General features: G+C 43.6%; 1 protein-coding gene across 1 annotated transcript in view; it reads right to left on the bottom strand.

The window, feature by feature from the left end:
* LOC140922080 (uncharacterized) overlaps window positions 1–14,307 on the bottom strand; it is a 32,481-nt gene that overhangs the window by 12,345 nt on the left and 5,829 nt on the right. The window contains exons 8-17 of the mRNA XM_073372101.1: window positions 11,292–11,474; window positions 10,363–10,563; window positions 9,671–9,849; window positions 7,597–8,649; window positions 5,821–6,883; window positions 4,266–4,503; window positions 3,579–3,849; window positions 3,020–3,216; window positions 1,182–2,751; window positions 452–625 (exon numbers count right to left, since the gene is read on the bottom strand). Of these exons, the coding sequence (XP_073228202.1) occupies window positions 452–625; window positions 1,182–2,751; window positions 3,020–3,216; window positions 3,579–3,849; window positions 4,266–4,503; window positions 5,821–6,883; window positions 7,597–8,649; window positions 9,671–9,849; window positions 10,363–10,563; window positions 11,292–11,474 (5,129 nt within the window). The remainder of the gene's footprint in view (window positions 1–451; window positions 626–1,181; window positions 2,752–3,019; window positions 3,217–3,578; window positions 3,850–4,265; window positions 4,504–5,820; window positions 6,884–7,596; window positions 8,650–9,670; window positions 9,850–10,362; window positions 10,564–11,291; window positions 11,475–14,307) is intronic.

The following is a 14,307-nucleotide window of genomic DNA, read 5'->3' on the forward strand; positions in this document are numbered from 1 at the left end:
CAATGAGCAGAAAACAATAACACATCATTGTTTATCATTATTTCGCATTTTTTCACGGTTAGGGTATCGAACCAATTGGCTTTTAGGGTCGAGAGAGCTGCTACATGACTGGAGAGCTCGCAGAGAACCTTCAAAACGCTTCCAAAAAGAGCCTCGCGGTTACAAATGAACAATTAAAAAAAATATGAAGGAGGGTTTGCGCGACGGCACTTAACCCTTAGAGCCCTAAGAACGATCAGCATCAAATTTCTCCTTGAAATATCAATGCTTTATAGAATCGGTGATGACAAGAATTAAGGACATGATCACACAAGATGAATCTAACAGATTCTTCAACAACTTCTTCCCACTAGTACCATAGGAAACGTATAAGGACAACAAATGAGAATGTGACTTTTGATATAAGGGTTTAAGGGGTTAAAACGGCAGCGTAGGACATTATTCTTCTTACCGTCGCTTTCTTGTTTTCCTAAGTCAGGTCCGTCAATGTCTGGGACGATGGCTGATTTTGTTGTGTGTTCATCGGACATATTTTTCGCCAGGTGTTCTCTTCGTCTCGTTTTCTTTGAGCGCTTGGCTTTTGCAGGAGTGGAGGTCACGATTGGCTTGCCAGGAGACGGCAAATCTGCAGAGAAGAATAAGTTAAATTGTAAAAATGACAGGAAACTATTAAAATCACAAACGCACACAGCACTAGTAGGACAACAACACCAAGGTTTTTAACAGTTTTAAAAGCACTCAAGACAGAACTAACGAAACGAAATCAGCTACATTTTTCAGCAAATCAGGAAACAGAACTCTAGAAAAATATTGCTCAGTAGTCGCACTTCAGGCACCTTGTACAGCGTAATTAACAGCAACACACGAAACTGTTCAATGGCTTTCATCTGAATGGTCACATTGAAATATTTTATTTTAAGACTCAAACGTTAGAACACCCTTGTACAATGACAATAGCACAGCAGAAACGAGTGCTCTGTGGCTTTCATTTGATACTCTAAACATTCAAATGAAATAAAGCAAATGCAAAAATGGTAAGTAAGACCAATGGAAAAGATTTTATGGACGCCCAAGCCACTACAATGAAAGATTTCAGCCATTTTTGCAATATTCGTCTGGAGCGTGCGAAAGATAAAGATATATACACGTGCATGAAAAAGTATTTGGTGTTGTTTCTGTACCTGTATCGGAGTGGTAAGTGGTTGGACTTCTCTCCGTCCCTCTAACTGTCTTCCTTTTCTTCAGTGCAAAACTAAAATCTGTCTTCTCTTCATCTGTTGTAGGACTATGCACCACAATGTTCGGAATGTTCGGATCACTATTTGACTTTGGAATACGATGAAATTGTTGAGCTGACCCAAGTACTTTGTGTAGTGGTTTGGTGACATGGGTCGATTCTTTCCTGGGTTTTGTTGGGATGTCGTTGGTGGACTCTGTTAAACCACTGGTTAAACGAACTGCTTCACTTTGAGGTTCTTTCAACATATCTGGGGTCGATTGGTGATAATCAGCCTCTAAACGATGTCTTAGCCTTCCACTGAAAAAACTGTGACGCTTGGGAGACTTTTTTACCGACCCTTGGATGTTGGAATCGCTCAGGACTTTACGCAAACCTTTTGGTGGCGTTGAAGTATCTATCACGCGGGCGTAACGGTCTTTTGCGCTCTTGGGTAAACGTCTTAGAGGAGGCGTCTGCCGAATGACTGGAATGTCTTTTAAAACCTCACGATTAGAGACCCAAAGCCAGTAAACATTCTGAAGCAACCACAAACCGTTAACAAGAAGAGGCAAAGGAACGTGCACCCGCATCACTGGAAGAGATTCCCGAGTGGCGCGAGCACCAGAATCATAAGAACCTAAAGGAAAAGACGAACCTTCCAAGGTCCATCTACTAAGATAAGTTAAACTTGGCAAGAAATCAAGTATCTGGCTTCCCAAGGTTTTTAAGTCAGGTAGAGAACCCAGCTTGGCTATATCGTTCATGCTGTTACTGCGCTTAATGTCTGCACCAGTTTCAGAGCGTTCAACAGAAACACCTGATCCCAACCTAGAAGAACGAACATCTGTGAAGCTGTGGCTTCTTGAAAGACCCGACCCATCCTTGACGGATTTGTGAGGAGGATCACTATGAAACTTCTTTTGTAAAGCAATCAACGCGTTTGTGTCTGCTGCTAAAAGACGTTTGCTGTAGGAGGAAAGAAGAGGAACCGGGTATGGTGCTTTGCTGTGATGTGACAGGACAGTCTTGGAGACAGTGATCATAAAAAATGTGTCCAAGAACTGGAAGTAAGATGGCTGCGCCTCGAAGGATACCGTTCCCACGGCTCGATCACGATCGTCATGCCTCGAGGTAGAACTCTCGCTTGCATCAGGAACTGCAAAAAACTGATCACAATCTTTGCCAAACAGCTTTTCATCTTCTTCGTGTTTTCGTTTCCACTCCCAGGATATCCGACGATAGAACACAGACAGCGGCTCATGTTCGCCATCACCATCTTGTACACTGACACCTCGAAACTGCGCCATGAGGCGCTTAAATTTCGCCGTCCCAGTCGCTGTTTGAACCACCTCCGGGTCGTCAAAGAATTGAGCTGTCAATTCTGCCGTGGCAATAGTGGGTGGTAACTCAGATAGAAGGGTGAGTAAAGTGTCGTTGATTTTGTCTGAAGCATTCAGTAACAAGCTGAATGGAACGAGTCTAGTAGTCCAATGAAGGGTCTCCCAACAGATGGACTGGATGGTCGTGGTCTCCTAGAAGAATCCATGGCAAATCAGTGCGACAAAACAAGTTTTCAATTTCTCTTATGATAAGAAAAAAAAAAAACGATGGAAAGGATCAAAAATTGGTGTCAATTACCAAGAAGAAGTTATTTAAATCAACGTGCAAAAATGAACTTGAAATAGATCAAAGACAGCAGATATCTCTAACAAGACAGGCTAAAATACTCGACAGGACCTCGTTTCTCCAGCCCATGTTTCCGCGTCTGTATATTCTCTACGCGTTTGATATACCTCTTACCTCTTCGTTTCCTGTTGATTGGCTTCTAAGCTCTCTGTACTTCCTGGATGACTTGCTCATCTTATCACGCGCATGCAATAACCACATAATTGCACAGAAATCACGAAAACACCTTAGGACACTTCTAACGGAGGATGGTTGCTTTTCAGTGGTCGTATCCTTATCACCGCTTGAAGGAGCTGCCGCGGTTTTTTTCCCTGGAAACAACAAGGTTCGTGTCTTCATTTCACACTACAATCCAGCAGTAGATTTAGCTCTTCCTCAACGAATTCACTATCTGCCTTTGTTTGCCTTTAAATGACTGTTCGATGATTTTAGCAGAGTTTTGACTAACAATCAGCTAAATAGCCTCCTACGCAGACGTAGTCTCCTTTGCAGCCGTTTTAAGGGTCGTCACGCAACGCTCCTCCTCAACGCAGACGTTCTTAAAGTTTACGCATTCCTGCCCCACGGACCGGAAAGCGTGACGAAGCCCCAAGAACGTCTGCGTGGGAAGGTATCGGCCAAATCGACTCTTAATGGAAGGAGAAATGCAACTCAGCTAAGTAAAGGATATTACCTTTCTTCTGAGGTGATACATGACCACGTTTCTCGTGAAAACTAAATCCTCGGTCAGCATACCCCACCAATGAGGAAGGCATGGGAAACTCAGAGGAACTTCTGTCCACACTATGAAAGGTCTCTGTGGCCTGAACAAGCTGTTCCGTATACCATCTTACACACGGCCCCAAGCAGTTAGAAGCATTTAGCAACAGGAGGATCTTCTGAACAATCCTCGCGACATTGACGCGGAGTTGCTCTTCTTTTTCGGCAGCTGGTGGCATCATGCCCTGGAAAGAAAAAAGTAGATCGCGCGACGGGTGTCGTCCCTAGTCTGAATTGTCATCCGTCTCTTCGACTTAGTCACCCAACGAGAGGCCAGGCGAGAGTGACTCTCGGGGGGAGGGGGGTGGGGCGAAGAGACGGATGATATTTTAGACTAATGTCGTCCCTGGTCCAAGATTGATTGGTTGATTTGGTCCATATGAACCATCCGTTGGATCTTACCGTTTTGACACCAAGCAGTGACGTAATTTATCAACACAAATGGGACAACGAAACAACCAATTTCTCTATCGAAAGGATAATTGATCGATCAATCGCATGCACTTAAAAAACGCAGTTCAAACCTGGCAAATTGAGGAACGAAATCTTGAATTACGTGAAGCAAGAAGAAGTGTGTTATATAGTTATGGCTAATTCTTACCTTTTTTGTATTAGTCGGTTGTGGGCAGTAAGACGGCGGATATGGCAAGTAAAACTCCTCGGGAACTAACCACACAAAAGCGGTTACCACCTCCTTTAACTGGCTGAGCAAACTTGTTAAGATCAAAGGTACCAAGTCAAGTCTTGCCACTACTCCAGCCTCCAGGATACCAGACATCTCTTTTATGACTTTATCATCATCAAGCTCGGTTCCTATTTCCAGTGGAGTCTGCTGGGATCTAAAACAATAAGGCAAAGTTACACGCGCCGGCAAGTCCAACCAAGAAGGGCCACATGGTCGGAGGTTATCCCAGTTACTATAGCCGGCGAAGAACATGTCTGAGCGTTACAACAACCCTGAATGAATTAAGGCTTACCCCAAGCAGTCCGGTACCCATTTATAAACCTGGCCCCAGTTGATCGAAAAGTGGATAACGCTACCCACCGGGCAGATACCTGTCACTATACACCAGGCCCCGGTTGTTCAAGAGTTGGATAGCGCTATCCACCGGATAAATCGCTATCCAGAGGAAAAGTAGTAAGAAGACCAATTGCGCTATCCTTTGGATAGTAATTTACCCAGTGAATAGTGCTATTCACCCTTCGAACAAATGAGCCAGATAAAGCAATTGGTTTCCCCAACACTGATCCACTGGATAGCGATTTTTTTTCACTGGATAGCTGATCTAACTTCTGAACAACTGGGGCCTGAAAGGAGAAGGACATCGTGGATCTTTTCGTATGAGAAAAAACTCGATGGCACGGTCCTGGTTGGGACCCCGACCTCCAGGCCGCGGTTGTTCAGAAGTTGGATAGCGCTATCCACTACATAAATTGCTATCCAGCGCATAAGTAGTATGTAAACCAATTGCGTTAGTTACTGGATAGTGATTTATCCAGTGGATAACGCTATCCACCTTTTGAACAACTGGAGCCTGATCTAAAAATCCGACACGTTAATCACGTGTTCAAAATGCCTCTGGAACACCATTATAATTGATCATTTTTAAGTTGCGCAGGGACAGGGTCGGTTTTGTGTCGAATTGCAATATGGGATTGTTTTGGACAAGCAAAAACTCTTTTCATTGGCTAATACAATGTTCCTTAGAAAACAGTCCCATGGTGCAATTCGAAGCAACACCGACCCAGTCTACAGCACAACCCGCGCAGCACGAGTTCGGTATGATTTCAGACCAAACTGAATTGCACGACACTAAGTTCAACTACCACTCTATTACAGCCATTTTGAAATCGCAGAATTCAGTCAGTACTTACATTTTATTGATCAAGTAGCCGGTTTGTTGAAAAGCGGAAACAAAAAGGCTTTTACATCTCATATTGCATTCGAAACAGAAATGATGCGATTTAGAGCAAAAATGGTGCGATTTACAACAGAAATGATGCGATTTAGAACATGAATGACACGATTTGGAACAGGTGTGATTTAGAGCAAAAAATTATATGATTCGTGAATAAATCACACTGCTGAGAGCCAATCAGATTGCAGGGATCACCAGTAATTACAAAATGGATAATTATGATAAATATTGAAATACCTTTGGCTTTTCTTTTTTGTGGCTGAGTGAGTTAAATTGTTGTCTACAGAACTTGTAGTTTCCTCTTTTCCCTCATGAGGGACCGGCTTGAAGGCAGGATTAAGCCTTGACATGGCAATGGCGTTAGTCTCGATGTCAAGTGGAGATAGTGGGAAAACGACTTGGATCAAGGACTTGGACTTTGGATCAGCAGTAGTTTGCGATACACTAGACATAAGCAAATCGTTGGCAAATGAAAGCAGCAATGCGTTTTTCCAGTCACCAAGATTCATGGCCAGCCACGCCCCTTCCGGGATCAACCCAGACACAAGCAATAGCTCCACAGTAGTATTGGCACTCCATAGCTCATAAAGACCCTGGTCTCGTACTGCTTGAGCTACTTTGGCCCTTTCAAGTGGAACATGTTCTGCAGCTTGAGAAGGTCCCTGCCGTTTCGCGTCAACAAGCGTGTCACTGCGTTGTTCATGGTCCTGGAACGGTGGAAGTGGAATAGGGTGATATGGTGGAAAAACAAAGAGTGAAAAGTTTGAAAAGTAGGCTGACATGAACCTAGCAAGTGTATGCACCACTTTTAGGCCTCGATTATCTCCAACTCTAGCGATTGGGTAATTATGAAGCAAGGCTTCCATTCGGTGATTTGTAGAGGGCGCTTGACTGCCGATTTGTAAAGCACCCTCGGTACTAAATAAAAAAGAATAACTACCATAGCTTTCCAATTGGTCACACGAATATTGCGGCTCAAGTAATGAATACACAAGGTCAAGGGCTGCTCGTAGATCGTACTGCTGTAATTGTAAATAAAGAATAGACAACAGCGTTTTCGAATCCTCTTCATTCACACTTCCACGAGAAATTCCCATGGGTGAAAGTCTTAAAGGTGTATCACGTGATTGCTGGAGGTCCGGTATTTCCCTGAAAGGTGACCCATATCTCCTCGACATGTCCAAACTTTGCTCGTTTCCCGCAATTTCTTGCAGGCTGGATCGTCTTCTTGAGAACAAAGAGTCCTGCGGTTTATCGGATGGCAAATTGTGGTAGGTGCCGTCCAAATAGGCGCTGACATCTGAAAGACAGCAATAACAAACAGTGGTAAACTCTTTGCACCAGTATCGAGTGAAAAAGGTAAAGAGGCCTTTATGTTACGTCGGTAGCTCGAAATAGTCTTCTGACACACAAACCTAAGGCTGACGATTTTCTCTCTTACCAGGTTGTCTTTGATAAATCTGCCTAATATCCCGGTATCCCACGAAGTCGCGTAACTGGCATACGTAATTTCCTATTCTGCTTATGACTTCATTCCTCCCACTAGTACAATTTAGTAAAAACGAAATCGTCAGAGCCGTAAGCAGAAGGAGAATTATAAACCAATTGCAGTGCTAGATCCCATGCATTGTGACTGGTTAATTCTTCTCCTTCTACGTGCGACTTGGCAATCTGCTTTCACTGGAACATAACAGCCTGGGTTGCAGCCGGTCCAAGTATCGCGTAAACCTTGGCTATAAACGGAAGGTTCAGCGTGTCTGCAACGTAGACTAGAACATAAGCCACAGAGTTATATGCAGAATGGTAAGAATATGGAGACATTCTGACGTTTTTCTTTTCACTGGGTTATAAGCGCTCGTAAGGCTCAGGCTCCACTGTTTGCGAGAACCATCTAAAAGTATAAACCCAGCGCTAATCGCACTGTCATTACCTACTTTATGGTTTGGGCATATTAACCCTTTGAACATATTTTTGTATCTCATTTGGTGATACACACATTACCAAGAAACTTACCCACAATAGTCTCCTTTGTCGCGCCAGGATTCATTGGAATCCTTACACCAAGCATCTGCAGTTTTTCTTGAATTTCACAAAGTAATTCAACCATTTTCTGCTCAACGCTTCCTCTGCTTTCGCTTTCCTCAGCAGAAAACAAAGAAGTTCGTCGTTTCTGGATTCTCTTGTAACTTTCTGAGGTGAAGTTATACAGCAGAAGCCACGATCCACTGAGATGTGTTTGAGCGATGGTTTGTTGCTGGGTCTGCGAACTCTCAGAAACTTCATTTTCTGAATCTTTCCCTTTCCTCTCTATCGCCTGTTGAGCTTCAGCATCTTGTTTGACAAGTTCCGATCCTGGTTTAACCAGATCAGATTCCTGTTTATCCGTTTTCGACCCCGGTGTGTCCTCTCTAGGTTCCTGCTTTTCCAGTCCAACCTTTTCAGATTCTTGTTGAAGCAGGTTTTGCGAAGGTGGTTCACTGCCTTGTAGATCAGGTGTACCTTCACTCTTTGATGTATAGACAAGATTAAGAACACGTTCTGCTATCTTCAACACTCGAAGACAACAAGTAATGCGGTAAACAACACTCGCATCTCTCAGAAGCAGTATCTCCTTTATAATACCGTGTGTGAAATGAAAAGCCCAGGCAAACACGTTTCTGTGACCTGAATCCCACTTAAACACTTCCAGCGACAACCGGAAATAAACCAGAGCCCGGGACAGGTTTCTGTCTCCCACTGGGCTGGGGGTACGACGTTTTACTAAATCACCTGGCGAAGAAAAAGGCTCAGAAAAGCTGCGTAGCTTAGCAACATTCTCAGTGCTGCGAAGAAGAACTTGGAACACTTTCAACATAACTTTTACCGTTAGGTCCAACGCCGAACCAACTTCTCGTTTCCAGTTCACGCCACACGCGGTCCCCAGCGCAAGAGCCATGATAGAGAGGCCCTGGGCATGAGAAATAGCATCTGGATGGCCAGGTATGTACTCAGGCAAAGAGCTTTCAAGTTCAGGGTCATTGAGTCCAAAGAAACCTTTCCCTTGATCTCCACTTGCGAGACCGTACCCTAAACAAACAGATTAACAAATAAACATACCAACAATTTAACTCATCGCTGATAGATGAGCTTGGGAACTGGTGCCTTAAAGGTTAGTGGGGTGGGGTGGGGTCTAAAATACCCCAGGCATAGCAGGGAGGTATCCATGTCAACCCCGCCAGCGGAACCACCCCTGCAGCGGCCACTAACAGGTACCGTCACACTGGAACCTGATCCAGTGGAGAAGACTTATCTGACTCGATACCTACATGGATAGGCCACCCTTGGGGAACGGGAGGGTGGGGGCAAAAGGAATCCGCAACATTTCGCTACAAATGACGTTGAATGGATCCGCAATTATCCGCAGCGAAAGCAAAACTAAAGCAATACGCCACTTGCACATCTCCCATAATGCACCTTCTTTGTCCCCCCCCCCCCAAAAAAAAAAAAAAAAAATTGCAAAAGCATTGTTTTCAATTTCTCTTGGGGTGGCTGTAATACCGAGGAAAGTGAAAAACAAAGGTAATGCAAAATTTTGGGGGGGAAATAGGGTACATTATGGGAGATGTGCAAGTGGCGCATATGTAAGAAGCCCTGTAATTTAAAGCGGACGCCCCTACAGACGACGTGCTTGAGAGAGTAAAGCCCCCAGTGGCATTAGCTCTGGCTTAACTTTGCCTATAATAAATTTAGACACATACAATTTGTTTACTAACCATTTTCATGATTTTATTAAGCCTATTTTTGCAAAGTAGAATACACTACGTTTCTCTAAAAGAAACGTTAAAGCTTCTCTCTTATCTCTAAATTCCTCAGTTATGTTGTATTAGTATTTACAAAGTTACTAATGTTGCTGAAAATGAAGGAAATAAGATCGTGTTGAGGAGATGTTTAGGAGCGACGTAGCCTGCGAGCAAGCTCTCCTATTTGGGCAAGCCAAGTGAGCCTCGCGAGAGCGCGCGAGGTTCGTTCGCGCGTTCTCGCGAGACTCGCTTCACTAGCCCAAATAGGGGAGCTGCTCGCAGGCTAGGAGCCACGAACATTCACTAACCTGGAACAATCGTTGAAGACCCGGTTGAATTATTCTCGCTTGGAGCATCAGACAGAAATTCTGTGGAAGTGATCCCACGGGAAATGTTTACTTCTGACTGCAATATGTTGATTCTGCCCATAGAAGAAGCTCGCGACAGTGATCCGGCTTGAATCTCTACATCTACATCCGGGACAAGTCTGCAATAAACACAACGAATACTTTTTAAAAGGTAATACTGTATGATGACGTCATTATTTTTAACAATTACCAGAATCCTTCAGTGTGTTGTTTTCTAGTGAAAATCTCAGCTACTGTTTTAAAAACAGTATGAAGCAAAACCAAATGAGCTCTCGTAGATACATGTTCACTCAAATGATGTCTAAGTAAAAGTAGGCTATCGACTTCAACGGCAAGAAATTTTCGGATGCTTATCTCTACGCAAGACAGATGGTTTCGCGTTTTTGCCGCCAAAAGTAGGATTTACTTTTAAGTTGGGGACAGCTTTAGGAAATATCGATAAGTTTTTGAATGCTAGAATAACATTCACCGTAAACGGCGAACGTCAGTTTGTGCCTAATGACCAAGTTTTCTCGTTATATTTTAGGTTAATTCCCCCATTCATTCTGAAAACGGGGAAAAAATTATTCCATGCAATTTCAGTGATGAATACCCAAGTTCATTTCAGAGGTTATTGATTTTAGTTGGCACACCCTGTGACATCTCTCATGAGTCCAGTCATGACTCCATGGTAACTGGCAACAGGCGGAAGCTGCATCACCGTCACTAGGTAACCATCGGAGCTCAAAATGACCGGCAGAAGGGGATGTACTGACACAGAGAATCTCTGGGAGAGGGGGTCCTTTTCTGACGCATACGATTCCGTGGAGTCCGAGGTAACATCACGTGACCGTCTGCGAAGAAACAATAGATAGTAAACAGCAAAACAGTCAGTTTTTTAAGTCTGAATTTCGCTTAGCGAGGGGAGGAGGCGGCTGAAATTCTGACTAAGGTTTTGTATTAAAAACAGGTTTTTTAATGCGCAAGCACCCCCCCCCCCTTACACTTTACTTTCAGCCTCGCTCCAGACCTTTCGTTTGACTGCTCGCGCGTTCTTGAACTACGCAAGAATATGGGCTGTTTTGCAGTCTGTCTACAACATATTTTGACCCTCAAAGTACCAAACGCCATACAATATTTCAAGGTTGACGACAAAAAATTGTCCAGCGCTTGCAGTTACCATTTTCCCTTGTGGCGTGAAAGGAGAATGGGGCGAGGAATAGTGCCAGGAGACAAGAAAAGCTGTGTCTCTTCTCCAATTCCTCTCTTTCACACCACCCCTCCACGCCCACCCCCCCCCCCCCACACCCCACTCTAAAACAAACGGTCGATGGGACAATACTCAACGATGCAAGAAAAGAATACACAAGTAGAAATTCAATGGTTTATTGGCTAGCGCAAATTGCAAGAAAACGTCAAGTTTCTATCGCAGATTCTTACAGATGCTTGTATAGAGTACGAAAACCGTTGCCCTTGGGAAAAATGTACGTGAGACCGCGATTTGATGGAATTCGTTACTCTAAGAGAAAGCAGCATTTTTCCAGCCTTAAAGAGTAGTTAAAATGGATTTCGATGTACTCACTGAAAAGTTATTTTTGGATGGAGTGGTAGGAAAAAAGCGGGGCCGGTGTGGAGAGAACAGCCCTCTGTAGAGATCTCCATGGGTTCTCCAAGCTTTGTTAGAATACAAACTGAACCACGGCGAGTAATGCACACAACCAAAAGACTGTCTCTGGTCCAAGCCATGTCTGTTATCCACCAAGACCTGAAAGTAAAGACAAAAGTGAGAAACAGAAAATAATTCAGTGAGATACAGCATCAAGAGGTTGCCGGTCGTTTCGATACAAGTTTATTCAGTCGAGGAGTAAATAGTTCCACGGGCTTGGTTTACAGAACGAAGAATGTTCACTCAACGTGTTTTTTCCTGCTAACGAGCAAACTATACTTGAAGTTGAAGTAAATTTTTTGTGCAGTTCTACTGCTCGCGTTCGTATCGAAACGACTGGTTTGCGCATTAAGACCTCAAACGGTATGATTCACGGTTTCAGTGCAAGTTTATTTTAAGGCGTAACGTTGCTTGTGTGAATATAAATTGGTTAAGACCTTTTAGGTCTCTCTCTTTTTCACCTTTTTCCTTTCTGTAATTTTCTTGCCGATATGAGTAATTCACCTCGAAGCAACCCGTGGGGGGGAGGGGGAGGGGGAGGGGGAGGGGGAGGGGGAGGGGTTGGGCTACTTGCAGCCCCCGATTTTGAGGCAAGCGGCAAGTATTAACTCCTGAGGGAGAACTCTTCTACATTAAATTAAATATTGAAATTTAGATTTCTTTCTTGCGCCCAAATACTTCCAAGCGCCTGTTACGCAGGCTAGCTAATAGGTTGCCGCGTTTGCTTAATAGAGGCGGCCGCTTAATAGAGGCTGAATTCCCCTTGCTTTTCTACATTTATTTGGGGACTTTGATTGCTGGCCGCTTAATAGAGGGTGGCCGCTTAATAGAGGCTGAATTCCCCATTCTTTTCTACCCTTATTCCGGGACTTTGATTGCTGGCCGCTTAATAGAGGCTGAATTCCCCATTCTTTTCTACATTTATTTCGGGACTTTGATTGCTGGCCGCTTAATAGAGGGTTGCCGCTTAATGGAGGCTGAATTCCCCATTCTTTTCTACATTTATTTCGGGACTTTGATTTCTGGCCGCTTAGTGGAGGCTCAATTATAGAATCGCGTCCAGTTTTGAGTTTTTCAATAGGCATCAAGAGCATATGGTTTTCAGAATGGTTATCATTAAGAAAACGTTCAGAAACTGCTGTATGGATGTAACTCCGCTTAATAGGGGTTAGACTGTAAGCTTGATTTGAAATTGGCACGTAGCTGGTTCAACAGGAAGCAATCAACTGAAAGCCGTAAGCTGACTATTGTTGGTTAGGTATTGTGTTGTTCAGTGACGGCTTTTCAATCCTTTGTACGTCATTGAATACATCTAATTGCATTATCCAAGCACAACAACAAACTCATTCAAAGATATTCCTAAAATAGGCCTGATTCAAGCAAAATTTGCGACCGGTTTCACTTCTGGTACAATTTCAAACATGTCAAAAAATATTTCTTTCTTTTTTAACAAGGTCTCCTCTGTAAAAGCCATATGCTAACAGTTGTGAAAATTCAGAAATAAGCTCGTAAGTCCGCAGAAGTACGCACTGCTGGTCTCTTGAGTCTTTTAAGTCATTTTCTTTATTGCCTAAAAATAAACCTTTGTATTTTGTAAGACAATGCGTAAAAGGAACGGATGTCTGCCGCGTCATTCTGGGCGATGCCGTAGAACGTTTGTGTGTGTGTGTGTGAAGAAATGCTTTACTTTCGCCGCAGAGAACGATAACTGTTTCCAGCTGAAAAACAAGCGGGACTAACTGAACAACAGAAGATAAGGCTACTTTTACAAGACCAACACAAACCGCCAAGTCATTTTTAGTGAGGTGAGGCAGGAAGTAAGACAATCGCAGAGAACCAGGAAGAAAAAAAGAAAAGAAATGAATTCGAGTGTACCAAGCAACAAGTTCATCCCATCTGGATGTGAGGTTTACGAAACGTTGGGAGGAAGAATTAATCAAACTTCGACTTGCACTCAAACTTTTCTGATCATCATCGTGGTCATCAACATCATTACAGTTCCTTTTACCGTTGTCTTGAATGCGCTTGTGATGATCGCCGTCAAAATGAAATCTCGGCTAAGAATGCACAAGTCCAACATCGCGCTCGCCTTGCTAGCTTCCACAGACTTCGTTGTCGGGGTCCTTATGCAACCGTCCCTCATCGCGTTGACAATAACAGTGTTACTTGATTCAACCTCCAGTGCCTCATGCTCCTTTCAAGTTTTTGCAACAGCCGTGCCAAGCGTCCTCGTGTCTGGTTCGTTAATTCACTTGGCTTTGGTAAGCGCGGAGCGGTTCCTGGCCATGACATACCCTTTCGCGTACACCACCCTCGTCACCGATGCTCGTTTCCTTGTTGCTTCTATCTTGGCGTGGCTCCTATCCATCATTTTGCACGTTCCACTTGCTGTTAACAAACCTTTATTTCTCCTCATGTGGGGCGTTTTTGCTGGTATCTGCATTTCCTTCATCGTCTTTTGTCATGTTACAGTTTACCAAGAAATCCGCCGAATCGAACAGCAAATTGCAGATCAGCAAGTGACACTAGAGGCCAAGGAACAATTTCAGAGAGATAAAAAGGCCTTTAAACTCACATTTACTATCGTAGTTGTGCTAATATTGTGTTATATGCCAGGAATTGTTGTAAGAACTGTTTTATTACGATATCGAAGGGATGTGTCGTTGGACGTCGTATATATATTAAGCTTTTTAGCACTGTCGATGACCTCGTTAAACTCTTTCTTCAATCCCATAATTTACTCAGTCAGATTAAGAGAGTTTCGTGTATCGTTCGTCGAGTTGATTTGTAGAACTATGAATATTGCCCAGGCTGAAGAGATTGAGATGCGATTATTTGGAGCGCCAAACGCTACGATCCAAATGAAAGCTGAACAGGAACCCAAAGAAAAATCTCAACAAAACATGGAACAAGGAAATACTAACAACAACCA

Source organism: Porites lutea, chromosome 12 (assembly GCF_958299795.1).
Source record: "Porites lutea chromosome 12, jaPorLute2.1, whole genome shotgun sequence".
Taxonomy (NCBI): Eukaryota; Metazoa; Cnidaria; class Anthozoa; order Scleractinia; family Poritidae; genus Porites; species Porites lutea.